This window comes from Rhopilema esculentum, chromosome 12 (assembly GCF_057945365.1).
Source record: "Rhopilema esculentum isolate cy_ngs chromosome 12, ASM5794536v1, whole genome shotgun sequence".
NCBI lineage: Eukaryota > Metazoa > Cnidaria > Scyphozoa > Rhizostomeae > Rhizostomatidae > Rhopilema > Rhopilema esculentum.
In genome coordinates, this window is record NC_142826.1 from 3,832,639 (window position 1) to 3,860,255 (window position 27,617).

General features: G+C 37.1%; 1 protein-coding gene across 3 annotated transcripts in view; it reads left to right on the forward strand.

Moving 5' to 3' along the window:
• Positions 1-4,178: 4,178 nt before the first annotated feature.
• Positions 4,179-27,617, forward strand: part of LOC135681831 (uncharacterized) — a 28,843-nt gene continuing 5,404 nt past the window's right edge. The window contains exons 1-2 of one of the 3 annotated variants that reach the window (XM_065196466.2): positions 4,179-4,320; positions 22,656-22,997. In XM_065196466.2, the coding sequence (XP_065052538.2) occupies positions 4,302-4,320; positions 22,656-22,997 (361 nt within the window). In that variant the 5' untranslated portion in view covers positions 4,179-4,301. Of the gene's footprint in view, positions 4,321-11,657; positions 11,717-18,534; positions 19,552-22,655; positions 22,998-27,617 lie in introns of those variants that run through there. The other 2 variants (XM_065196465.2, XM_065196464.2) reach the window with 2 other exon arrangements.

A 27,617-nucleotide genomic window follows, 5' to 3' on the forward strand; every position in this document is an offset into this window, starting at 1 on the left:
CTTTTGAGTTGGATACATACAATAGTAGCTATGGCAAGGCTAATTAAAGCCATCTATATATATATATCAACAAACACAAAATTTAACAGTAACAGTAACAGTTACAGTAATAAATGAATAACTAAATACATATGTTGAGTAGCCAGAGAAGAGACAGGGTGTTTAGTAGCGAAATATATACATAACCTTTTAGCATTTACACAAAAAGCTAACATAACTCAGCAGTAAGTTCGTTAAGAATGTCAAAAGCGATTATTCAAAGCAATTACGAATGTCATGTGATTGTCATGTGACTTATGTGACTCTACCTGACAACATAAATGTACAGTAGGTTCTCTGTTTGTCTTTGTAACTGTGCCTAGTATTCCCTTGAACATGTCGCTAGCTTTAGCTTGGTTGCTATGTCTTACCATAGAAGACAAATTTGAAAACTAAACATGGGAATTTGATCCAAAAGAGATGTCATTGTCGAAGATGTTCAACCAGTAACGACTTGGCTTAAATAAATTGATTATTATTATTATTATTATTATTGGCTTAAGGAAAAAATCGAGAAACCTGATCCAGAATAACTTGGTGCCAGCACAAAATGTTGGATTTTCGATTTTTCCATTGCCTTAACTTGGCTTGCAAGAACTATTTGCTAACAGAAAATTTCTCAAAGAGAAAGGTCAGCTGTTGAAAGGAATGAAACTGCTGGGAAGAATGTTTTCGAGGATATGAGGAAAATAATCGACAGATTTGTTCTTTAAAAAGCATTATCAAGAAATTTTTAAGTTTCATTGTATCGATTATCCATTCCTACAAGGAAAGAGAAAAACTAGAGGTAACGATAGATTCTACTATTATAACTCTTTTTGACAAGCACAATTTGAAAGATTTTTAGTTAAAAGCACTTTATACTCGAGAAAATTACAGCATACTTTCCCAACTAGGAAAGCACGCCAATTCAAAGAAAACAGCAAGCAAGTTGGCGATTTCTCGTGGTCAAATCAAAATTACTGCTCCCAGGGGCAGAGGGAGGGGCCTCGTGGCAAATGGATTCTAGAGGGGGCAAGAAAAATATTTTCGACAACAATTTTTGAGTTATTTTAATCAAATAGAACGATTTCATGAAAGTGTAAGAGGGGGGGGGGGGGCAAAGAAACTCACAATGGTTACCTTAGCTGGAAAATAATTTAAAATACAAATTTATCTTGCCTCTGTTTCTTCATACCTACTTGCGTACGTTTCTGACACCTTGAACCCTCTAGATCGGTAGATCAGGAATGGGTAGACTAAATTTACTACCTTAGGCGGCACCATGGTTGCCGCCGAAGGGCTTTTTCATAATTTTAATGCTACATGCTCGTTTTCAAATGTTTTACTTTATGCAACATAACTGCATAAATTTTAAATTCTGGTGATAGGAACAAAATTGGCACTGTCCTGGACCTTAATATCAAATAAAGATATAATTTAAGACCATCATTGACCAATCCATAACTAAATTTGCACCGAGCTGCAAATTTCTCTATCATAGAAATTGGTAAATTCTGCTAAATCGTTTTATTTTTGTGGAAATCAAGTACCTTCTTTACAAGAGTGAATCTCCCATTGACAGTACGGAAAGTTCTTCAGTCCAAAAAATTGTTGTAAAAGGTTCGTTTCACCTTTCCTTTTTACCAAAAGATCAAGCTTGAGAAATTTCCGACATAACGATGATTTTTCCGAAAATCCGCTAAATTTTGGAGATGGGGCCACGGCCCCCCTCCCCCCGACCACGACGCTTCATTTCATTTTCATTTAAATATATTTATACACAAATTAACCCTCCAGCAAATCAAAATCTAAGCAAAATAAAAACAAATTTAATTAAGAATCTAATTACATTGATAACAAGCCTAATAATTAAAGATTACAAGACCTACAAATCTTATCTACCTATTGCTGTTCTTCCAGGGAGTTGTGTTTTAGCGTTAGCTCTTTAGATATGTCTTAAGTTGTTTTTTGAAACGATCTAGTGTCGGTAGTTCACGAATTTTAGCACGTGTGTCATTCCGAGATTTGAGAGCTGCATAATGAAAGCCTTTTTTGCAAATTCAGTCCTATGCAGTGGCGGTTTTAAGGGGGTCCACGGGGGTCATGGCCCCAGGCCCCTCGCTTTTGATAGCCAAAAGGGGCCTCACACCTAAGAAAAAAGATGGAAATTGTAAAGAACAAGGGCTTCGCAGATGTTTGTGGCCCGCAGTCCCTAAAACCGCCACTGGTCCTATATCTAGAGATCGTATTATAGGTCGAGTGAAAAGATCCCGGCTGGTATTTACCCCTTTCAGAGCACAGTCTGTTTATTATCTTATAGGTCATACCATTCCGATCATAACGGAGAAAATTTTCTACGTTTTACCAGTAAGGCGACCAATTGTCTTTTATTCTTGCGTTTGTTATTATGGAACACGCCCGATCTTGAAGGTGTTGAAGAGCTATTTTTGTTTTTGATAGACTATCCCAGTTAACATACTAAGCGATTTCACAGTTTTTGCCGCCATTATGAATAGGCAAAAATGGCGGACGCGCAGCAAACGAGCAAATTACCGCAGAATTTCCAGTCAATTTTGTAGCTAGAATTGCTGATAAAATTAGAAAGTGCTCAGCTAAATTAGAATTTAAATGTTTCTTTTTTACAATTAGCAACTCACAAAAAGCATTCCTTGTTGTTTTCCTTGTGATTTTACTGCGGACTTTGACCAGGCTGAAATCAGTCCCCTTTGACCTCTCGTACAAAAACTTTCGTTTTTCGATTCAAACCTTAGCGAAACTCGTTATTTCTAGCCTGTTTACAACCATCTTGGTATGGACTCTCTCCAGAAATTCATTTGACGTCAATAAAACCTGTACGAGATATCAAAACATCATGACCAATTCTATTATCGTGACGCATGTTATGGACGGAGGATTCCCCTGTATGGCATGAGAGGTATATCTGCTAGGTAGAAATCGATGCTATCCTTATTGACCCTTTCTGATTGGCTATTCACATACCCCTCCTCTTGTAAACTTCATGCTTTAGCTGACTCAAAAGCAGTGGATTCTAATTCAGGAAGATTTTCTTGGGGTTTTGTAGTTTTGTCCCCTCTCCAGTAGGTCATCGATGCTGCCGTTTGCTTTAAATGATCAAAAATCAATTCAAAAATCTCTCAACTCTCAAATCCAGTGAAAAACTTCACGCCATTTTCTCTAGACAGATCCTCAAATTGTAAATCTGGGCGTATCCTTTCAATTGCTACATCTGTTGAAGTCGGTGAAGTTCCTGGTCTTCTCTCCATTTCTTCGCCAGCCAGTTTTTCCTTCATAAATGAGGGCTCAAGTCAGTATTTTCCTTTTTTGCCTTGCTCTTTTTTGGAAGATTTCTTCACAGCACAATCGCTGGAAGTTGGGAACATTGTAGGGTACGGCATATCGCAAGTAGGCTTTCCATTTACGAAGTGGTTCGAGCAAATGTATGAACTCTTTGAGACTTCAAAATGCTCTCTACCTATGGAAACATGCCTTATCCACATTGCTCTCATTCCACTATCTTTTGGAAAAGATTGTAGCTTCAAGTCAGACACATGTCCTCGCTTAATATGCTTATCTGCTATCCATGATTTATTATCATATTGGCCAATGCAACAAATTTGATTCGACATGATCGACTCTTTGCATACGAGATACGAAATCATTACACAAATTTAAAAACTAAATTGTCGAAGCACAGTGGTAAGACGGTATCTACTCGAAATAACTTCGTAAACTGTCTGTCTAAGGAAAACTGACGTTTTTAAAAAATCCACTGCTTTTGCGTCAGCTAAAGTATGAAGTTTGCAAGAGGAGAGGTATGTGAATAGCCAATCTGAAGGGGTCATAATAAGGATAGCATCGATCTCTACCTAGCAGATATACACTCCCCTGACAAAAGTATTGCACCACCTCGAAGGAGGTAAAATGGCGTAAGAATTTTCAAAAGCTATTGTTGCGCGAATTGATTGTTTTCAAGTGGCGAATAGGAGTGTGTCGAAAGTGAAACAACCACCAATCAAAACTTCAATCTTTTCAGAGCTTTTTTTTAAAATAACCAATTCAAAACGTCATGTGGAATTTCATTCCAAACCTGAAGAATTCTTTTAATTAACGATTTATTGGTTCTTCAAGGACCTTTTAAATCATGGTTTGTAATGTTTCTCATACGAAGCCAAACATTTTCAACGATATACAAATCTGGACTTCAACGACACCACGGAAAAACTTGAATTCTTCTTGTTCGGAAATAAATCGTTGTAAAAATGGTTTCCTTTTACGCAGGTGAATTTTTATTTTATATTTGTGTAAGTCACTATTTTTTGTTTTGAAGAATTTTGAGCTGCAAAACATTGCTCGGCGTCGAGTTTCATGTCTTTTTCTGTCCCTTGGTGTAAACATGGTGAAATAAAACAGACAAAATTGCTACCCCTCTAACGTCAAATTTTTTTTTGTTCACCCACTTCTCGGTTTATTACTACTGAAGCACTCTCGAGAAACCTTTTTTGATTTATTGAAGCTGTTGTGCGGCTGTATCTAACATGGCCAACAATTTTTCAAAAATTAAAGACCACTTCCCTGTAAAACTTTTATAGGGACTCGCATCTCATTTGACAAATTTTCTCCCTTAGGCGTGGTCTACACTTTTTCAAACAATAATGTTTTTGCGTAAAACTTACATTTCTAACTAGGTATTCTATGGCGTCAGCAAAATTCGCAAGCTTTCTCGCCGAAAATTTGTTATTTCACCCAATTCATGCATTCAAATGCTTTGTATTGTAAAAATATTGACGTAATAACACATATAACATGCGTCACCATCATAGAATTGGTCACGATGTTTTGATGTCTCTTACGTTGTTTTGATGTCTTGAATTTCTGAAGAGAGTGCAACTCAAGATGATTGTAAACAGGCTAGAAATAACGAGTTTCCCTAAGGTTTGAATTGAAAAACGAAAGTTTTTGTACGAGAGGTCAAAGGGGACTGATTTCAGCCTGGTCAAAGTCAGCAGTGAAATCACAAGGAAAATAACAAGGAACGCTGTTTGCGAGTAGCTAATTGTAAAAAAGAAACATTTAAATTATAAATTAGTTGATTACTTCCTAATTTCATCAGCAATTCTAGCTACAAAATTGACTGGAAATTTTGCGGTTGTTTGCTCGTTTGCTGCGTGTCCGCCATTTTTGCCAATTCAAAATGGCGGCAAAAACTATGAAATCGCTTTAAAAATAATATAAAGCTGTAATTTGGTACAGATGTTCTATACTTAGTTGGAAATGACCAGAAAAAAGCCCCGTCAATTGGACATTGGGAATTCCTTATTTAGGCAAATACACATAGTATGTACATCTTTTGAAAGATAATTTCATGCTGAAAAATTTTATTTAACATACGTACCCTTGGAATATGCAAATAAGTGGTGATTGGGCAGAAAAAAAGTGGGACGAGTGAATATTGAAAAGCGCGCGGAAAAAATGGCTGATCCTCTTGTTAAATATTTTCATTTTATATCGCAAATTCTATCGATGCAAAATCAATAAGTGTGTCATTAAGATAAAGTATGATAATACTCTTGTTTTGCAATTAAAGTTTCATCCGTAGCAGGAAGTTTTGGCCATAGATCGTGGATTTGAAGAGTATGGACCACATTGCTAAATACGATGATGGATTTTGATCATAAATCTTTTCAAAAACATTTGCGGCCCCTCTAACTGTATGGGACCTGGCCACAGAGGGAAGTGTGCCCTGTGACTGATGAGGCACCAGTAGTGTAATGGAGGGGTATCGCAACATAACGCCGTTATCCTTCCTAAAACTTAGGGCTGCAGCGTTAAACAATCTTATAAAACGAACAGTGGCGCACCTCCTCTTAAATATTAAAAATTCTAGATACCAATCTATTTTGAATAGATTTTCAATACTATTCTTACCCGAGGTTCAAATAAGTATTAAATTGGTGCAAGTCATATAAAGATGTCGCTATTACAATCTTGACATATGCATTTGTAGGTTGGGCATACGTAGTTCAAGCCCACTTGTTGATGTTTTCACGTAATCAAAACAGAAATCATGTTTATATCTTTTAAATATTTGTATGGTAGGATGTTCAAATTTCTAGAAATGGGTTATTTGGTTTACCTTTGCGTCATACTTCCTAAAATTTTACGGCTCCACTATTGTGAGGCGCCGGTATAAGACACTCTTCGGATGTGCAAAGAGAAGCCTTCCTGGACTCCAGTGTTTTTCAACTTTTTTCATTGACATCCTCCATCTTGGTAATTGTTGTTACTAAGACGTAAAAAACACCATTTCTGGTGCCAAATTCAGTGCAAATTCAGAGTGGCTGCACTAAACTACAGCTTGATGCTGGGCCAGTAATATTTCCTTTATGCCCTTCTTTACCAGAAAAAAGAGATGACTTCCAAATTACATATAATCCCAAAAATTGCAAACTTTCAATTGAAAAGTGCGCACACGAAAAAGAGGATGTTTTGAGAGTACCTAGGACCCAAAACCCGGAGAATAGTTATGAAAAACGGAAAACCCGGACTTGGAAATTGGAAAATCCTGAGACAAATATATATACTTCAACGCGGTTCACCTTTTCCCGTGTTCTGCATTAAAAGACCTTCGTACCTGCAGTTATTACAAGCAAGAATATTTGTCTGCAAGGATAGATTCTTGCCTTTTTTCTCCAAATGAAGATGTCATCAGTGTTTGCGGAAGAACAGAATTTTAGAGAAATTTGTCGTAGATTGCGGAAATGTGGCAATTTCTCAAAGGAACGAGGGAATTCTACACACTTGCCGGACGCAGATTTTCTCAAAATAATACACGGATTGCAGAAATTTCAAAATGTTTAGCGGGATTCTTAACCTGCTCCTTGTTGGATAGGATTTCATCATCGCATGTTTTGATCTTGTTAATATATAAGTTGTTCATAAATAAACTTATATACATTCAGAGGTGGCGCCAGAAATCTTCCGACAGAGGGGTTGGAGCTTCCAACAGGGTGGCTAAATTGACTATAATATGCAGTTCTCGTTCGTTATTTTGTCAAATTTGCTCCGACAATAACCTAAAATTTTCCTCCGATAGGGGGGCTAGATGCTTCTGATGGAGGGACTGTAGCGCCCTAGCCCTCCCCTGGCGCCACCACTGTATACATTCTATTGCCCAGTTGCCCCCTATCTGCTATTTTTGACCAGAAAGTTCTTATTTCCACATTGTAAGGGCGTGTGTGTTGAATTAAAGTTGTTCAGCAGGAAACTTTCTTTCAGAATATGTACATATAATGTGGTTTTAGCGACATCAAAATTTGAACCCCTGCTGATCAGTGCGCCATATGGGATTTCCCCAAATAAGGAATTGCCAATTTTCAATCGATTGGGCTTTTTCTGGTCATTCCCAGTATCGTATGGAACCTATGTGCCAAATTACAGCTTTTTATTATTTTTGTCCGGGTAAAATCGTAGTTCCACCACACTACTGCGTGACCGCTCCGTGTGCTATGTTCGATTCTCGACTCTTTCCTTGACTGACCACAGGGGTCCGAAGTAATAAAAAAAGATAACAAAATCCAACAGACGTGACGATGGCAATCTAGATTTAGGCGTAGGCCTAATGGGAAGCTATTCGTTCAACGTGTTGTTTTCGAAATCAGCTATTATTATTAACTTTTGTTTTACGTGCCTTTTCAACATCTGTGAATCAGTGCTGCAGACATGTCGCTGCGCAGATGATGCACGGGGATGGAAATGTTGGGTGAAATGTTGGGTGAAATGTTGGATTCGTATGACCTCATTCTCTCAGAAACCTTTTCACCTCATTCTCCTTCATCAAAAGTGCCGCACAATTTCCAAAAAAGGGGGCTAGACTTGCTCAACTCGGTGAGGGAGGGGCAAAAGCTCCTACTTGCCCCCCTTGAAACCTCTACTGATTATGGTCATAAGTTTGATATTGAAGACCGGGACAGTGCCAATTTCTGCCTATCACAAGATTTGAAATTTTGTCCTAGATTTGAAAGTCTAGACAGTTATGTTGCATCAGGTAAAACAAGGAAGATACCAATCAATACCATCGCTTTCCGCCAGTGGATATTCATTTTGAATATAAAATTTTATTACTAAAATTTGCTCCAAAGAATGCAATCTCTGGTGAACTTGATATCCTTTTCCTAATCTACCGATCTATAAAGTTGCGATATGTCAGAGACTGTTACAGTAATTATGAGAAAATCAGTGACAAAGTAAAAATTGCGTTTTGGATACCTTTCAATCTAGGGCAAGGTTATGTGTTTTTCTCCCCCCCCCCCACACTAACATGAAATGCTTCTACTTGATTAAAATAAATCAAAGAAATTTTGTTGGAAAATTTTTCTTTCTGGCGCCATCAAGAATTCATTCGCCACGACGCCCCTGTTGGTATCGCTGCTCCTGATTGCTCCTCTCCAAAAATGATGTCGATATTTGAAAATAAACAGCGTATAATTGAGGATCTTATTGCTGAGCCTAGCCAAGAAGTAAACACAAATACGGTTGTGTTGCCTTGAGGTACAGATATCCAATCGGGAGCCCCCATTTTAGAGCACTATGGTCTCAAAGAAATGGAATTTTCCTGGTTCAAATCTTCTTACCTTTCAAATCGCAATATGAACGGAGTTGTACTTGAACTAATGGACATTAATATTGGAGTACCCAAGGGGTCAGGTTTAGGGCCATTGCTATTTCTTCTCTATATCAACGACCTACCACGAACTGTCAAAAACTCCAAGGTAGTAATGTACACTGATGATACTAGTCTCGCCTATCGATCTGATAATTCTGATATGCAGAGACGGCGCCACGAAATTGAATCTAGGGGGCTAAGAACCAAGTTTAGTGATATATGAGGACCCATTTGTTGGGTCCGACGCGAAAAAAAATTGAACTTCGGCCTTCTAGAATGGCTAAAAATGCATCTCCCAGACTAAAATTTACCAATTCAATATACCGCTTGAAATAGACAATTCAACGATGCTCAGAAAAATATTTATTGATGATTTTTAGGAAGGTGAGGGTTCATGCGTTGGGGAAAAAAATGAAAGAACGGGTGACCTTACCCTGGGTACCAGACTCACTATATATAAAATAAAATAGAGATTCTGGTATCCAGGGTAGGGTGACCTTTGCTCAGAGTGCACATCGAAACAAATAACAAGAAGCTGTTGTATTGATTTCCAGGTTGTATTCCATGTACCTACAATCCCGGACAAAAATAGTGAAGATTTTTCCAGAAAACTTTATGTTTCTTCTTTCCTTTGAAAAATAGCTTTCGCCCATCTCCCAATTCAATGATTAATGCACGATTTTGAAGCAAAAATATAAAATTACAAATTCAACATTGCTTCGGGGGGAAAGAGGGAGTCGAGTTTACAGGGCAAGGTAAAATAAAAAATTACAAAAATTGCATTTCATCTCAACATTTTTGTCCGGATTGTGGGTCCGAAGATTTTCGACGTACATCCTGGTTTTTTGGCGTTGCGAGTTCAAAGTAATAAAAAATATTATTGATATACGTAAAATCTTCATTAGTTAGCGTGCTAAAAATAATGAAGCCACGTACATATTAACATGAAAAAGAATAAAATAAAGACTCATACACCGCAGTTTTCTCTTTTAATCAGTTTTCTTTGTCTGGCTTAGAAGTTTACAATTTTACTAAATAATCATATGTTCGGCGGTGGACCTTCGGCGTACAGTTGACATGAAATCCACCCAGGATTGATTAAGAGAATTTTACTCCTTGAACAGACTTCTTTGGTTAGGATTGATTAAGAGAACAGACTGAAAAGAATGTACATCTTCTTTGTCTCGAGTATTTTCAGTAGGCCATGTTTACACATCCAAAATGCAGACATTGCAAAGTTATAAAAAATTATCTACTGAATTGGTCAAAATAAACGACAAATAATATAAATATAACTAAATAAGTTAGTAAATAGATTGAATGAAATTAAGCAGTATATTTACAGTTTGTTCAACAAGAGAAGTTAGCCCACTCCAACTGTTTTTCAAACACGATCAGTTTTGCCTGCTAAAGAAACATAAAATATCTACTCTTGCGAAACATGTAGTCAATCCGTAGTAATTAATTTATAATGATTTCTTCTTGAGACATCGTAAGAGTTGTGTAAATTTGTTTCTAAATACAGCAGATCCCGAGCTCAGTTCTAACGTATATCTATAAATTAGCCTTTCACAAGCGCTACGTGCACCAAACGTTAACTCTGTCTAACTTTCTCTACCCTGGGTACCAGATTCACTATATAAAATAATAGAGAGTCTGGTCTAGTGCGCCCCATTCTCGTTCTGGTGTGCTGATTTAAACCACAGGAGTGTACAGATTTCTGTACGTTCAAAGGTAACAGCGAAAGAATAAACGTAGCTCTGGTGTAAAAACATTGAACACAACAGAACACAACATAAATAAATGCTAGCGACCGTAACGATTCTGTTAGATGCTGTTAAAACTGTACTCATACTCAAAGAATATTTTCAGCATGTTGTGGAACTTAATACAGAACAGCATTGAAAGCATTGTTTGTAGAGAGAAAAGGCACCTTCGCCATATTGCCAACTGGCTTCGGAAAGTCTCTGATATTTCAGGCAGTGCCTCTCATTGCAAAGAAATTAGGCCTTGTAGTGAAATGCAGTAAATAAGAAATAACCGCAAGGCGCCGAGAACAAACAACAACAAACACAAGTAAATCAGTAATAGCTAATATTTCGCTCGGCATACAGGGCTTCGCTTGTCGTATTGGCCATATTTGCTGTGATGAACTTCCAACGTGACGAAGAATCATCAACCGCCGCGGTGTCCAAGCGCGCTGCCTTCACAGTGAGGAAGTAGACTTTGAAAGTACACAAAATTTATGAGGAAAATTACAAATAACTTTTTTAAGTTGTTTACGAAATTTAACAATGATTAACATTCAATAACTGCATTGTGCTAACTTTAATTTCATGCTTCGCACATGTTTTTTGCTGCCAAGGCGTTTTACACCTGATTTGATTGGAATCTTGAGGCAGAAAAGTCTATTACCACTGTATTAATAATGTCGACTTTACAGAACTATATGAAATACATTTGCTTTAAGATTTCCTAAAACTCCTCGGACTACTGAGTTTCTTCGCTATTTATCCGACAGTCTCGTTTCACAGGCCTAGTCTGTTAAATTGACTACAGTTCTTACTAATAAGTTCACCAGAACGAGAATGGGGCGCACTAGACCAAACTATATTTTATTTTATATATAGTGAGTCTGGTACCCAGGGTAAACTTTCTCTTAACTAACTCAGGATTCGTGGAGAGCGATATATGTATGTTAAGCTAGTTCCTTGTACAAATAAAAGGTGTAAATGTGCTACTCTTAGGTGTCTACATTAGAGGAAAAGCAAGCTAGAAAAGCAATAGGAACATGTCTAGATACGTATGTATAAGCTTAGTCAATCAATAGTGTAGTTCTTAAAACAATACTATAATAGAAGGTGGGTTTCCTTAGTAGAATTGTGTCTGCTTGTATACGCAATGCAACAAAGAGAGCGATGCAAGTTAAAAGAGTATGCATAAACAAGTATGACTAACGCTGGGAGAGTGGATGAATGGTGAATGGGCGGAGGAAATGCGCAAACAAGGCAGGTAAGAGCGAGGCTTAGGGCTTGGAGTGACGGGATTACAGTTGATTTCACTTATATTTAGCTTAGCATAAACTTTATTTTAGCATAATGAATGGTTGGCCAGCAGATCCAAAGAAGATGCCCAAAATTCAAAATTCAAATATCCTTCTAGCACACTGTTTCTGCCAGGCATGTCTGTGGTCCCCTTCAGTTTGCACCCCCCTCACAAGAGACTTAATACTATTAGTTTTGGTAAATGTATGTTTCGAGGTTGTTTTTTTGTTCCCAAAGAATAAGTCGAGTTTATTTTTGCTCCGATGAAGCCCCGTTTGCCGGGTTGAAATATTAGCCATAACTGATTTATGTACGTTTGTTGTTGTTCATTCTCGTCGCTGTGAGGTGTTCCTTATTTGCTACTATTTCATCTTTTCTCGCTGCAAGCATTCTTTCGGAATCAATCGAGCAGCCTACTATCGTAGCTTTTTCGTTTTGAACACCAAGCTTTTGCTGCCGCTATATCCGTATCTTAATTAGAGTTGTCAGGTGATGACGTCACAAAAATCTTATTTCAGAATTTTTTGAATTTGTTCCAACATCCTGAAATAGCATCTCGAAATACTTCTAAATCTGCAAAATCAGTTAAAGGTATTAGAAATTTGCGGAGATATGACCAGATGAGCACAAGCTCTGCCTCCATCAAAACTCTGTAATTTGGTCTCAGTTCAAAACTTATTGAAACGAACCAAAATAACAGTAATCCGTTAGCAAACTTCAATCCTTCATTTGACCATAGCTCACTCAATTTTCAACAAATTTCACTGATTTTGCATAAATGGGAGTATTCTTATATGTTATGTGGTCAAAATTCGAAAACTTTAAAAAGATACTTTTTGTGACGTCACAATTGAGAACTCCAATACATGATGCCACAACGGTCCGATTGACTTTGCTAAAAGCTGTGCCAACTTCCTTTAGGATTGCCTTAAATTACCAATAGCTTTTAGTATCGTTAGCGTGCGATTTTTAAAAGAAAGCTAGCAATACCATCAACACCACATCTCTTTTAGGTTTTGAATTTGCAAAGAACCTTTGCTAAAATGTAGGTGTCAATAACTGGAAATTGAAACTGAGTCTAGGGAATTCTCTCCTTTATTGTCTCTGCGATTGTACAAAAGAAGTTATTCATAGCTTATATGCAATCCCAGCGTTATTAGTTACATTTAGCTCATCTAATAAGCCCTTGCACTGCTTTCTTTCCTATATCAAGTACTAGAATGTAATGTACCAACAATACAGTTCTGTTAAGGATTTAACAATATTCAAGCTATTCTCGTCTAGTCGTTACAAAAGAGAAATCAATCATACCTTCCTAAACTGAAAACAATTCCAAAGAGTTACCTATTATCAATTCAAAAGGCAGAGGCACGGAAAGTAGCGCAAAACGAAAGAAAATTTTTGTTGCCAAAGGTTTTTGTCCAGGCAAAGCCATGAATAAAATTGCCTGTAACGGCACGCAGCCACATATGTGGTAAAGATGTTTAATAATAATAACTTTTGTTTTCGACCAAAACAAAATACTTTTGTTTACACGGGACTTTTATCTTAAGAAAGTTTGAGGTTAACTGTTACATACTCTAGTGATAAAAAATTCTTCATTTTAATACTTCCAGTGGCGTAGCAAGGGTTGGAATAATGGGACGGTGCAAAGATGGTTCCGACAGCAGAGGGCCCGAGAAAGGTTTTGCTGACCACACATGTAAGAATATAGGAAAAAGCCCTATTTTGTAAATGCGTTTGGAAAAGCTATAATCAGCAATAATCACACACAATTACCGTCATATGTAGGTTTTTGTGGCTGACCTCATTCTACAATTGTCTATTTCCTTCACAATTCCTCTTTCACTGTGCAAGAAGAGAAACTCTTTGTGTATAAAAATTGATTTTCTAAAGTTGTAAGTAATTATCTAAAAACAATAAACAGTGCTCAAACATTTGGAACCAAGTCCATTCTTCTTGGAGCAAAATCTGCAAAATCCCCCACATGCATTCCAGAATCCAATTTTTTAAGGATTGAAGCGCTTAGCATTTTAGATTCAATTTTATCTGTCATGTCAAAAGAACTTGAAGGACTTTTCTTTATAAACCCTAAAACGAGGAAAAATTGTAAAACATTATGTAGAGGCAAAGCTGAGGGTCACCTGTGAGCGAAGCGAGCAGAAAATTTGTTGCGACCACGACCCTTAGATTAGCTTCAAATACATTTCAGAATATTTCTTACAATCATTTGCTTGCAATCTTTTAAAACGTTTTAATTTTGTGTGAAATATCATCCCCCCAGAGGTATTTGCACTTTTCTCAGACACCAACTTTCTGAGCATTGCGGGGGGGGGAGCTATTCTCCCTTGCCCCACCTCGTTACGTTTCTGAATACCTGATGGTCTAGTTAAATTATAGATTGAAGATAGAATTATCAGAAGGACAGATTAGCCGCAACACCAGCTACAGTAGAATGGGAATAGAATGGGGCTAAATGTGTTAGACTAATTATTTTTACTAAGAATCTTTTTCTTATTTATATATTATGACATGGACAGCTGACATCTAAAATCAGCTCACTACGATGAAGAGCCGTATGTACCTCAAGGGTCCATTTTAGGTCTTATACTGCATTTGTTACACATAAATGAACTAATGATGTTGTAAATTGTTAAAAAAAGTCATCATTATGAAGATAGTATCGATTTGATTGTAGATGAAAAAAGTGCTGAAGAACCTGGTACTGAAGAAGGCTTTAACTAGTGACCCTTAACACCAAGCTCACCCTCAACAAACAGAAGAATTATGCATGATCTTTAGAAACAAGATAAACAAGAACAGACTGAAAGTCTCACGATCTAGTTCTTCAGTCCTATTCGAACATCCAATTCAAATCATGGGCACAAAGTTGAATGAGATTCCAAAAATCTTAACACAACTAGACCATTTGCTCCTTCTTAAAATAGCACCTTTACGGGCTTAACGTTTTCTCTTCAAATACATTAATTTATATGTAAGTATGCATTTAAAGCTGCGTTACTTCTATCGTGTGATTATACAAGAAGCTATTTATCAAAGAAAAGGGCGCTTCTGCTCATTGCTTGCCGGACCTCTGGTGTTGGGATAAAAGTTTAAAGCCCCCCCCCCCCCAGCCCTCTCTGCTCCGCGATGCCTGAGAGGTGGGATGAAAGAGATGTATTTATTTTTAAGGTGGGATAAAAGTTTGTTGATTTTATCCCACCTGCAAACTCATGGTCAAAAGGTGGGATAGTTGTGCACAATTGCGATAAATTTGTGGGATTTATTATCCCAGTTAGTAGCTCTCTCGATTATCACGGTAATCAATGTACAAACATTAGATGTATTTCTATTGGTCACTACAAGATCTTCATGCAAAACGTTTAATGTGCACCTGTGAGGGCAAAATTTTTCAAAATAAAATAGTTTTAAGCTAAAATGGTAAATAATGCAGAATTATGTTTTTGTTATCATATAATACCAATTCTAAATGTTTTTGTTATCAAATATGTAGTTTACTTTCTTAAAAACATTTGTTTATAGTTTTCCATATAGTTTATAATTTCAATGTCTTTTTTGGAATCAAGATAGGACAATTAAAGGAGCGTGAGCGTGAGAATGCAATCATTCTAGGGACACAAGCCCCCAATGTCCTTCTACCTTTTACACTCGTGATTATTCAAAATAGCAAAATGAAAAATATAACTTCAATTTGAGCTATCAGTGAAAGGACAATACTATAAACGCATTGTGTTATCAGTGCAGAGAACATAGAGAACCTTTTTTGAAGGATCAACTTTTGATAGTGAAAAAATATTTTCGAAAAGGAGAGAAGAAAAGAGTCATTGAAAACCTGCTTTCACTCAAAAAAAAACAAACTTAATTTGTTTGTTGTGGGTATATGCCTCAGGGTGGGGCCGACCACATATGACTGTTCAAGACTTTCACGTGAGGCTTCGTAAGCATTTTTTTCTTTGAAAAATGACAGATTTCCTCTTTTGCTTTCTAGGGCTTGCATCGTATTTCCCTGTTTTGTAAACCCTCGTAGTTGAGGCACTATCCTACCCTTGGTATTGGTATCTAAATTGATCCCTGTTTCAGACGAACAGGAAATTTCAAATCAAGAGATAAAAAAATACAACTAGAGTAGTCTCTGCAATTCTTTCGCATGGTTTTCATATAACAAATATTCTACTTAATAGTCACTTTTGCTTGTTAAAATAGGGTTTTAGAAGCATTTTTGAATAATTTCAACAGAAGAAGAGTAGAATGGATAATACAGATTGCATGCAAGTTTGTAGATAAATTGATTCTTAGAATGCAATGCCAGTACTGTTCGTCTGTTAACACTGAACAGTTTGACAAAAACTGACCCCCTCCCTCTCTCCGTTCGAAAAATTTATCTTTGAAATTTGGGCAACACTACTTTGTAAAGTTATTGTTGTCGTGACTAAATTTCACAATCACAGTCCCCATTTTCTCTCCATATTACACTCACCCAGCACGGCACGTATTAACCCAGCTTAAGGCACCGTAGTTTGATAACCAGGGGTCACCCATTTTATTTTTAAATCTATTTTTTTAAATTTTGTCTCCTGTTAGATTTCGTCAACTGAAGCTTCAATACCGCCAGCTCCCTTAGTTTTTGCATAAGTACGTTTGGGCGATGGAAAACACTCCTTCTGGAAAGCTGATTCGAAATAAGCTATGCTTTGGCTTTTATTGGCAATAAACTCTCTAAACATTCGTGGGTTGTCCCTTTGATTCCACGCTACTCTAGCAAAATTTTATAGAACACAAATTCTTTGAGACAAGTACGAGATCCAGGCTCTAAAACTTGCAAGTTTGTCTTACGCCAAAGCAGTAGCAGACTGGCCGGTCGGGCTACCGGGCAATCGCCCGGTGGGCCCTCCATGAATTATTGAATTTTTTCTTAATTTTGCTATTAAATGAAAACTCGTATTGCAATGCTACGATACTTCACTGGAAGTTCCAAAATCTGATCAATTTTCTCTTCGTGCCCTCATTTTAAATGTTTTCACTCAATCATAGGTTAAGGGTGGTAAGGACATGACAATTTTGTGACTCAATTTCTAGGGAGGTACATTATTTTGATGCTAACCAAATAGTTTGAGAGTATAGATCGAAACAGCAGAAGGGCTCAACCCTCTCAGCTCTGACAAAATTTTTGCTCCAGTACATTTATACTTTGCTCCAGTATAAAACATGAATGATTCACCAACATCAGTCATAAAACATCGGCACTTACACCAAATGTTTGTGTATTTTTTCGGCAAAATTTTGGCATAATTCCATTGGCATAATTCCATTGACATAATTCCATTGGCGCTAGTTTTTATTTCGAAAATTTGCTGACGTGGCGAAAACAATGCAAGATTTGCCCTGACGAACTTTGCAAAATAACAGGCCCGTAGACACTGGAGGCAGGAGAGCAATGACCTCTCCCAATAATTTGCAAAAACTGTGTTTGAAGAACTTATAAGCGCACCTTGATTTGACAGTTTTTCGTAAGGCAGGTATAGAAAAAGCTATATTTCTATCCATGCTCCCCAATCCAGTCGTGCAGTCTACAGGACTGCAAAAATGAATATATTTCAAATGTCTCCCATTGTAAACTAAACATTGCTAAAAGTTGAGAATATTATATTGGCTTTTTGGTAATTGGAAACTATTAGGGGATGGGGAATTATTGTAAATGAAAGCCAACATGTATTGCCCAGGATCTTCCTTTCGATTAACTTGATGTGGCAACTATTTTAGATGCATTTTCTGGCCATCCTTGTAATGTCATACTATTTCGATAATTTTTCGGCCTCGATAATTCGGCCATTAACCTTGCTGCTCAACCAATGATCGGAAAAACATCAACCCCTATTATTTTTTGACTGGAAAATTACATATCAAGATTTTCTTGAATAACTTAGATATTTTATTAAGTTCTACCCTGGGTACCAGAGCTTCAGTGATCGAAAAAGGTTACCTCTCTAAATACCATTCGCCATAAAGGATTGTAGATCCCCCTTGTAAATCTTTTACGCCTACGCCTTCATCCCTGGTGGTTACTAGTTAGAATTAATAGCAATATTCAAATAATGTTTTGAGCATGTATAAAAAAGTGATGCAACAAACAACTTTGGGGATACCCGTAAACTTATTTTTGATTTTTGGGGCCCCTTCTTGACGATTTGGCCCGGGCCTTAAGTTTGGAGCCAGTCCGCCCCTGCGCCAAAGTAGCCTACTTAGGCAAACTGCATGAGAATACTGTTTAGAGGGAATGACATGTGGTGAGCTCTATCAAACCAATGCAGAGCAGATGCCAATGGGGGGCATGGAAGGGCGTGTTGCCATCCCGTCCCCCTATAGGGCTGTTTGTCTGATAGTCTAAATGCCTGTGGGAAAATTCAAGAACTCACATCGCGATGACTGGCTGATGATAGCCTTCTTAGCTCTCCATATTTCATTATCAAAAGTTTTGCTTTTAATCGACTATTTCATGTTGCATTGGTTGATCATTTAATCGATTATTTCATGTTCCAAAGTTTGTCAGAAGACACTTTAGGATTATTCTTGCGAGAACCATGAAGTAGTAGGTAGCATGAAGCAAGTGACGAAAACGATAATTCAGATGTGTATCTGGAATTTTGCGATATGCTGAAGATGTCTCCGCCACCAAAGCATCCGTGACACCAGAAAGTGCTGCAGAGATTTTGACCCATATCAGCCTGGAAAATGGGAGACTGATCTGAGTTTAAATGGCAAGCAAGGGTTTTCTATTTTACGATTTTGGATGGGGTCTGTTATTGGCTGGAATGATCTGATATCTTGGCATTAAATTCAGGCTGACTGTTCTTGCATTTGGCGCGTAAAACAACAGTTGGTTGTAACAACATCAACAACTCAAATCTGGCCCTTAAACGGTGTTCAGCCGCTTGATAGCTTGTTCTTAGGGTGTTCTTAGGGTGTTCAGCCTGTTCTTGGAGTGTTCAGTCTTTTAGAAACGAGGATTAAATCGTGGCATTGTGTGTAAGATCGACTAAGGATCGGTTCTGTGGTTATTGTGTAGAGAGAGGTATTATCTGCGAGGAGGGAAATAAATGTGGTAAACCTGATTGCTTTATTTTAATGACTGAAGACTAAAACTAAATTCTGAAAATCTGACGGTCTTCCGTGCGACCTGTGCGACACCCTGAATCCTCCCCTGACAGACACACAGAAAGACAAGTACGGAACTTCAGCACTCACGCACAACCAGTAACTCTATTTGAATCGTTTAATATTTTTGTAGCTATTGATGATTGTATAACTTGATTAAAGAACGACTCCAAGGAAATATGCTTACATGCGGTATCCAACTCTGACTCTCACCAATTCATCACAAATGCGTGGAAATCCGCGAGAGCAATTTTCTCTGAGGCTGTTAGCGACATTGCGGTAAGAGTGACACATTGTTGTGAATGAATCAAAGAAGTGCAAATTTTGTCCAAATGTTGTCGTTCTTGCGTTTTTGTTTATGACAGAAATAAATTCCACCATATTTTGTTGGATGACAAAGTTGCGAAAAAAGTTTTAATCATATGATCTTGACTCACAAACACAGTCATGCGAATACCAAAGATCGAGATCCGGTTTAGATACTTTCAAGAGCACAGTATAAATGAACCTTGTTACGTGCATGGATCACCAATCGATGATCCAAGAACTTTTTCTCAAGTGCAGGCCATAAGATGTCAACCATGAAGATTGCTATACGGATTGTTTTCATTTTGGCGCTCTCAGAAATTGGTAAATTTTAATTTTGTTCGTTCCATGGGATTTTAAAACTTTCAAACCTTCAGTGTTGGGGAATTTAATTAGTATCTTAGTAAAGATGGTTTCTGAGGTGAATTTAACAGGTATAAGTAGTTCAGTCCTCCGCTTAATTAAATAGTTTCTTAAGATCGTTTGCAAGGCGCAAATCTGGAAACAAAGGGGACTTTCTAGATTTGCATTTTCATTTTACTGCAGTTTTTTTCCAATATTTTGTTGCAAAATGGCATTAAGGGCAAGCAAAAACAGACTCGCAGCTTTAACAGGGTCATTTATTTCCAAATTTGGTAATATTTTTTGCCCATCTTTTCAGCGACAGCTAAACTAGCCTGAGCCTCAGACTCAGGCTGCAGCTAAACAGGCTTTTTGATAACAATAAATTTGGCAGGAATTTCAAAGTGATTGTAGTTTTTAGAAGAATGCATCGGAACAGCGATTAATGTAGGCACAATAAACCACTCATCAACAAGCGTGTTGTTTCCACCCTGGCAAGACTTTTTTAACGTGTGGAGAACATGCAGTGGCAGCGTTAGCAATTTGGGTCTAGGGGACGGATTAAAAATAATTGCGTCATTCCTTATTTGGGAAAATCCCATATGCCGCACTGATCAGCAGGGGTTCAAATTTTGATGTCGCTAAAACCACATTATATGTACATATTCTGAAATACAGTTTCATGCTGAACAACATTTATTCAACATACACGCCCTTACAATGTGGAAATAAGTACTTTCTGGTCAAAAAATAGCAGATAGGGGGCAACTGGGCAAAAGAATGTATACAGTGGTGGCGCCAGGGGAGGGCTAGGGCGCTACAGTCCCTCCATCAGAAGCATCTAGCCCCCCTATCGGAGGAAAAGTTTAGGTTATTGTCGGAGCAAATTTGACAAAATAACGAACGAGAACTGCATATTATAGTCAATTTAGCCACCCTGTTGGAAGCTCCAACCCCTCTGTCGGAAGATTTCTGGCGCCACCTCTGAATGTATATAAGTTTATTTATGAACAACTTATATATTAACAAGATCAAAACATGCGATGATGAAATCCTATCCAACAATCCCGCTAAACATTTTGAAATTTCTGCAATCCGTGTATTATTTTGAGAAAATCTGCGTCCGGCAAGTGTGTAGAATTCCCTCGTTCCGTTGAGAAATTGCCAGATTTCCGCAATCTACGACAAATTTCCCTAAAATTCTATTCTTCCGCAAACACTGATGACATCTTCATTTGGAGAAAAAAGGCAAGGATCTATCCTTGCAGACAAATATTCTTGCTGGTAATAACTGCGGGTACGAAGGTCTTTTAATGCAGAACACGGGAAAAGGTGAACCGCGTTGAAGTATATATATTTGTCTCAGGATTTTCCAATTTCCAAGTCCGGGTTTTCCGTTTTTCATAACTATTCTCCGGGTTTTGGGTCCTGGGTTGAGTCAGCCCGGGCTGAGTTGGCCCGGTTTGAGTCAGCCCGGGCTGAGTGGGTATTATCATACTTTATCTTATTCACACACTTAATGATTTTGCATCGATATAATTTGCGATATAAAATGAAAATATTCTGCAAGAGGATCAGCCATTTTTTCCGCGCACTTTTCAATATTCACGCGTCCCATTTTGTTTCTGCCCAATCACCACTAAATTTGCATATTTTAAGGGTACGTATGTTTAATAAAAGTTATTCAGCATGAAATTATCTTTCAAAAGATGTACATACTATGTGGTTTTAGTAACTTTAAAATTTTGAACCACTACTGATCAGTGCGCCATTATGGTATTTGCCCAAATAAGGAATTCCCAATGTCCAATTGATGGGGCTTTTTTCTGGTCATTTCCAACTTAGTGTAGAACATCTGTGCCAAATTACAGCTTTATATTCTTTTTGTCCGGGTTAGACCGTTTTTATATCTAATTCCACTACACTATACCAGTCTAGATCTTGGATATGTTTAATGATAAAAAGTAATATTCTTTCAAGAAAATTAATAGCAATTCTGCAGATCAGTTTTATATAATATATCTTTTTAACAATAAAGAAGGATCAAGGAATTGACCATTTCATCTTTTGTTTATGATAGAAGGAAAATTTTTACAATTTTCAATGGGCTAAATTTTTACTTTGTTTTGTGGAACTGAAAAAGGGTGATCTGAGGGCAAGTGCATATGCCCGATTCGTAAGATAAAACACTATTCTTTGATCAAGTACTTCCGCTGCAGCTTCTTTGATCAATTTTTTGTGGCTTCTCATTAGCTTTATCATAGCAATTTATGATAAGATTCAAGGAGGTCTACAAAGTGCAGGGGGAGCTCAGCATACACCCGTTAAGAAGCGTTGAGAATTGCTAGCAATGAAAGATTTTTAATGTTTTCAATTGAATCGGCTACTCGTTGTTTCTTAAAAAATTCCCACTTTCAATTGTTCTGATCAGTACAAGGAATAATTTTTCAAAACTTCAGGCTCAATCAATACTGATGGTAAAATTTAAACTTCTTATCCAGAAATTCACCTTGCCTTTTAAAAATAATTTAATTCAACTTCACCCGTGTCAAAAAGGAAACAAACGATGCAATGGTGCAATTTGAGTTCCATTTTAATAAGACTTTTGGCGCCAATTTTTTTTCTTTTAACTTAAAGTAGAATGCTGCATGAGAGTGCTGTTGAAATATTTTTCCTTTCTGATTTCATTTTCCTACTTAAAAACTCTTTTCAGATTATGGCGGGAAATGAATCACGTGAAACCGTGACGTAGATTGTGATAATCTGTTATTGCTGCTACTGGTATACAGTGCAATATTAACGTTTACAACACGCTTCTTAACGAATTCAGTTCGTCTGGACCTATCGCGTCGTGTTTCGTAGACTCTCTATTAATGACAGGAAAATTCCAAGTTGTCACAATGTACGTCATAGGGTCACGTGATAAAAAGCAAAATCGCGCCCCCTGCGCCCCCTGATTAGAATTTTTTGTTCTAAACCAGGAAAAACTTACTTCTAAATGATGATCGTTATTTAGCAGATCAAAACAGGTGGATCATGAACACAAACCTGTCCGTTATCATTGTTCTTCGCTGGTTTTTCTTTAGATGCCCTGAATATGGATTTTGGTCCAAAAAAACAGAGAGTGGTACTAGAGCGGGATGAGATAGGAGAAATCATACAGCCCATCACTTGCATTGTCGATAGACCAGCCAAAATTACGATTCAAATGAAGAAGGAAAATACGATTGTTGCTAATCGGAGGGAAGAGGAACTGCCAATGGGTGTTGCAGTCGAGTTCAAGACTGGCCAGGCACAAATACAGTTTGATCACCGTTTTAAAGGGGACTGTCAGAATGGAACCTATTTATGCATTGCAGAGGACTCATTCGGAAACAGAATTTCAAAAGAGGCTCACGTGTTCTTAGTTGGAGACCTCGATATGCCAGGTACTGTAAAAATTTAAGTAAAACACCTCAGTTATTATAACACTTGTCGCATTTGAACAAGTTGCATTTACTTGGGTCAGTTTTGCGTGGCTTTCCAAGCGAAGTAGAAATGTTTTACTTTAGGGACAAAATTACTGTTGAACATGCCACATTTCGAGAATCTGGAACGATTTCTCCGTTCATCTTTTGTGAAAATCCTTTTGTTTTATCTGAAAATTCCAAGAAATCATTTTGTTTTAGGGAAAATCTTGTACGCTATTTGCAAGAGTGAATTGCCCCTCGATTTCTCCTAAAACAACCATGACGTCAAGTATTGTATTCTTGCGAGTGAATCGAAGCTCAGCCAAAATTAAGCTAGTTCACCAATATTTAGAGTTAATTGTTTCAAACAAGAAGTTGTGAGTCAACATTTAAGAACTAATACAAATTTATGAAGAATCAAATTGCGGTTGTTAACGCCCCTTATACAAGCAAGCAAGTGATGACCTTACAAGATAATATTTTGAGAACTTTTTTTATATGGAGCACTTAGCAAAAAAGTGTACCATTGAATACCTTTGTAAATGAGAATCAGCTCAATCAAGATAATGAGTTGCAAGTTGCCTACATGAGCACAGGCTCTATCCCAATCAAACCTCTGTAAAGCCCAATCTCCAGTGAGAAAAGTATCAGCGAAATGCGAAAAAGTTCGCGCGAATACATCTTAGGCATGTGCAGTGATCTTTCGCTTTGATTTCTCGCGAAGAATTTTTCTGCGAAAAAAAGTTAAAATGAGTTTAACTTTTTTCGCTTTTCGCTTGCAAAATCCTACAGCAGCCAATTATATTCCGTATCCCTTTGTCACGCTTCCAAACTTTCCATTCCAATGTCGTGAGGTCAACAAAAGCATTCAAAGGAATTTGTCGCGTGAAGTATTTCGCAGCGAATTTTCGCAAGACTTTTTCTCACTGGAGATAGGGATTAACGCCAAGCCAAATAACAGCAATCATTAGTAAACTCATTTTGCGGCAACTTTAACTGGTATTAGGGAGTTTATCATGGTGTTCGTTTGGATCATGTGGTCAAAAATCAGAAAATCTGAGGACGACTAATTGTTACCGATCCTTTTGCGAAACCCTCAAATTTAACCTTCAAAAATGGGTAGAATTACTTTGTTAAAAGAAGAATTAAAGGGGAAATCATGACATCAATACAGGGGAATAAATTTTAAAAACATTGTTTCCGAACAAGGAGCATGCTTCCAGGAGGATACAGACTGGTCAGAACCTTGAACCAGCCAATTTACAAGTAGCTTAGGCTTAGCCAATCAAATATCAGATCAGCTGCTTTCTGTCAGTACTTCGGAGCATTTCACAAACGGGTTTAATGATTGTGCATGCAGCTACAATCTATATGCCGTATTTCCTCGAAAATAAGCCGTGACTTTATGAAATGAAATTTTTCGGCCTATTTTTAAAATCGGTTTATTTTCGAAGTGTTTTGTGAAAAGAAAAAAAAATTGAACAAACATTTCAAACAATTTTCTAGTAAATTCGGATGATTTGATCGAACTTTGGAAATGCAAATGCTTCACCGTGTCTCAGCTTATTATTGAGGTCGGCTTATTTTTCCTGTATTTTCTAATATTTTTCGGCTTATTTCCGAAGGTCGGCTTATTTTCGAAGGTCGGCCAATTTTCGAGGAAATACGGTAGACACAGTGCGGTTAAGAGGCTTTAGGAAAATGCTTTTATGCGATGGCATTAGACTTAAACGACTTTAAGAGTGCAGCCCTTTTTCTGACTTCTTCTTACGCATGCGAAAAAGTTATTTTGGCGAACGGGATGCCGTCCTTAGAAGTTAGGGGGGACGCAGTGCTGTAGGGTATAAGCTACACGTAAGACAATACCCAAGTCATGCCAAGACAATGTTCAACTTACTTTTGAGTTGAACATTCTCTCCTGTGTAGATGAGGTCATTCAAACTATTAATCGACTCTAAAAGGGCGACGTAGATTGTTTATTCATTGAAAATCAATTTGCAAAGTAATGATTAGTTTAAATTAACAGGGAAGGAGTTTGCCAAATCTTACATAAAATTGCTTGTCAACTTAGGCTGAGCCATTCCTCAATCTCTATAGACCTTAAAAGAGGGGCTGAACCTCCTTGCCCTCATTCACGGGACACCGGTTTTGAGGTGGCAACTGTTCTTTAGAATCCTTTCCTTTTTTGCATTAGCAAATCCCAATGCATTTCAAGTTCTCAAGTGAAGCAATAAAGCAACAAAACAGCATATTAGCAAAATTCAAAGATAAAACTACACTATAGTAAAAAGCAATTTAATTAGAATCGAGCAAAATATATGGTGCAATAACATCAAATAAATTCTGTTGTAGATAAATATGGTTCATCGTGTTTTAGGTGACTGAGCACAGGTTACTTGTAAAAGGTTGCTCCATTAATTGTTAAGTTTGCTAAGATCACGTATTCAATGTATTGTATAGCCTATTACGATGCTTTTGTTTTAAGATAAACTTTTCTCGAAACCAGACCTGTCTTTGTTGATTACATTTTGGTGCAGAGCTCACCATTTTGGCATTTGATAGTTGAAAAAGCTCACACGTTTCTAGCCTGATAACCAGACTCCGGTTTCGGTATCTATTTCCTTTGAAATCGTGGTCTGGTTATCAGGCTAACACGTGTCGAAATCCATTTAAGATTCCAGGCCACATGTATTAATGTCAAAGCTCAACTATGAGTATATTTTAAAGGACGCGAATTTTTTACATTATACCAGGCGGAGAATAGGAGAATGGTCACTCGAGGGCGAAATTTATGGGACCAAGTGCTTTTGGTGAATTCGAGGGCGCTGATTTCAAAAATTGATTTTTGGGGCCATCAGCCTCTTTTTCGTGTTAGAAGTCTCGTTTTTGCGTATATGAAAGTAATCAATGAAAAAACAGTTTAAATGGAAAAAAGTTAAAGTCTTACAGTTAACTAAGCATATTTCTTGCGCATAAATGCCTAAAATTGAGTTATGGTCTGTTATAGGGGGCCAAAAGCCTCGTTTTCACAAAAAATTGTGTAATCTTAAATTTGTTATCCTTAAATAGACATCTAAAAAGCTTAATACATCTTTTGTCGAGACTAATATTTTAATTGTCGTCCGAAGGAACTATGCAGCGCTATTAATTACTAACTGATAAATGACACTATGAAAAAACAACCGGATCATCTAAACGTAGTTTAATCTTGGTTTAAATCACTCGGTCCCATAAATATCGCCCTCGAGTGACCATTCCCTTATTCTCCACCTGATCTATATACAACGTTTTTGATAACCGACCCTCAAGATGAAATAAACGAAGAATACTCAAATCCTGATAGCATCATACCTTAGCAACTGCGCAACATTGACACGATATGATAGCATCAGAAAAACTATAGGATAGGATGGGATGAAACAAAGCGTTTTTACGAAAGACTGCAAATTGCAACATACTTGTCTTGCTGTTTTTCTTGAACGAGGTTTTGACATAACTGGAAAAAGTACATTTGATAGGAAGTATTTGGTTTTCAGGTAGCCCTTTAAACCACTTTGTTATCAACTAACCACAAAGAGATAAATCTCCTTTGCTTCCTTTCTAATTTTTCCTCAAACACTAAATCCATAGGCACTATGAAATTACATAGTGTTACATGACATACGAAGCTTAATTCATTTCTAATAGATTATTTCAAAAAGCAATTTGAAGTTTTCATTATTATCAGTATTTTCATCCCTGTTGCCTGCTGGAGAATATGTGAACACTTTTCTGGACTCTGTCGTTAACAATAAAAATGATTTTTTCTGTACAGTCTCCCCTCGATTTAAGTAGCTTTTGGTTAGTATTTTCAATTTTATGCAAGAAAATATTTGATTTATTTTCTCTTTTGTTTTATTATGTTTTTGGATAGAGAAGAAAAGAATTCCCGTCTTTTTAGGGAGACATGCCAGTATTTATTCGAAGGTCCGTTGTTCATTAAAATTTTGCATCAAATGTACAAGCGGATTTGTAATCAATGACGTCATTTTATGTGTGATAGGAGCATTCGTGTTTTAATTATAATAACGAGCAATAGTAAGCTCGATTCAAAAGGAAAGGAAAATTTCGGGAAAAGATGTCACGGGTAGAGAGGATAGTAATAAGAATTTGAATTTCCATCAAGAAAGCTATCTTTCATGAACGGTAGCATTAGCAGCAAAGATGCAATAAGCCGGAGATGAAAAACAGTGAACAGTTGTTGAACACCTTGTGAAAGACATTAAGACAAATGCATGTGCTCTGTTCTCTGCCCCTCGCAAATGATTATAGAATCTACCTGCCAAGAGTCACTATTAAGATGTAAATAGTTAAAATCTATTTACTTGGCAGTTTAGAATTATCTTATAGGTTCATTCGTCTTGAAGATCAAATTCTATATCAAAGTCATTCAGAGGACAGTATAATTTCTTATTCGAATTAAAAAGTACGATAAAGTATTAACATCATTTTGCTGGCGTTAATTAGCTTATTAGCTATATGTATTTTTTTTTCTTCTTGCCAACGTTAAATAAATTGTTAATAATAATAATAATAATAATCAGCGAATACAGCGACATA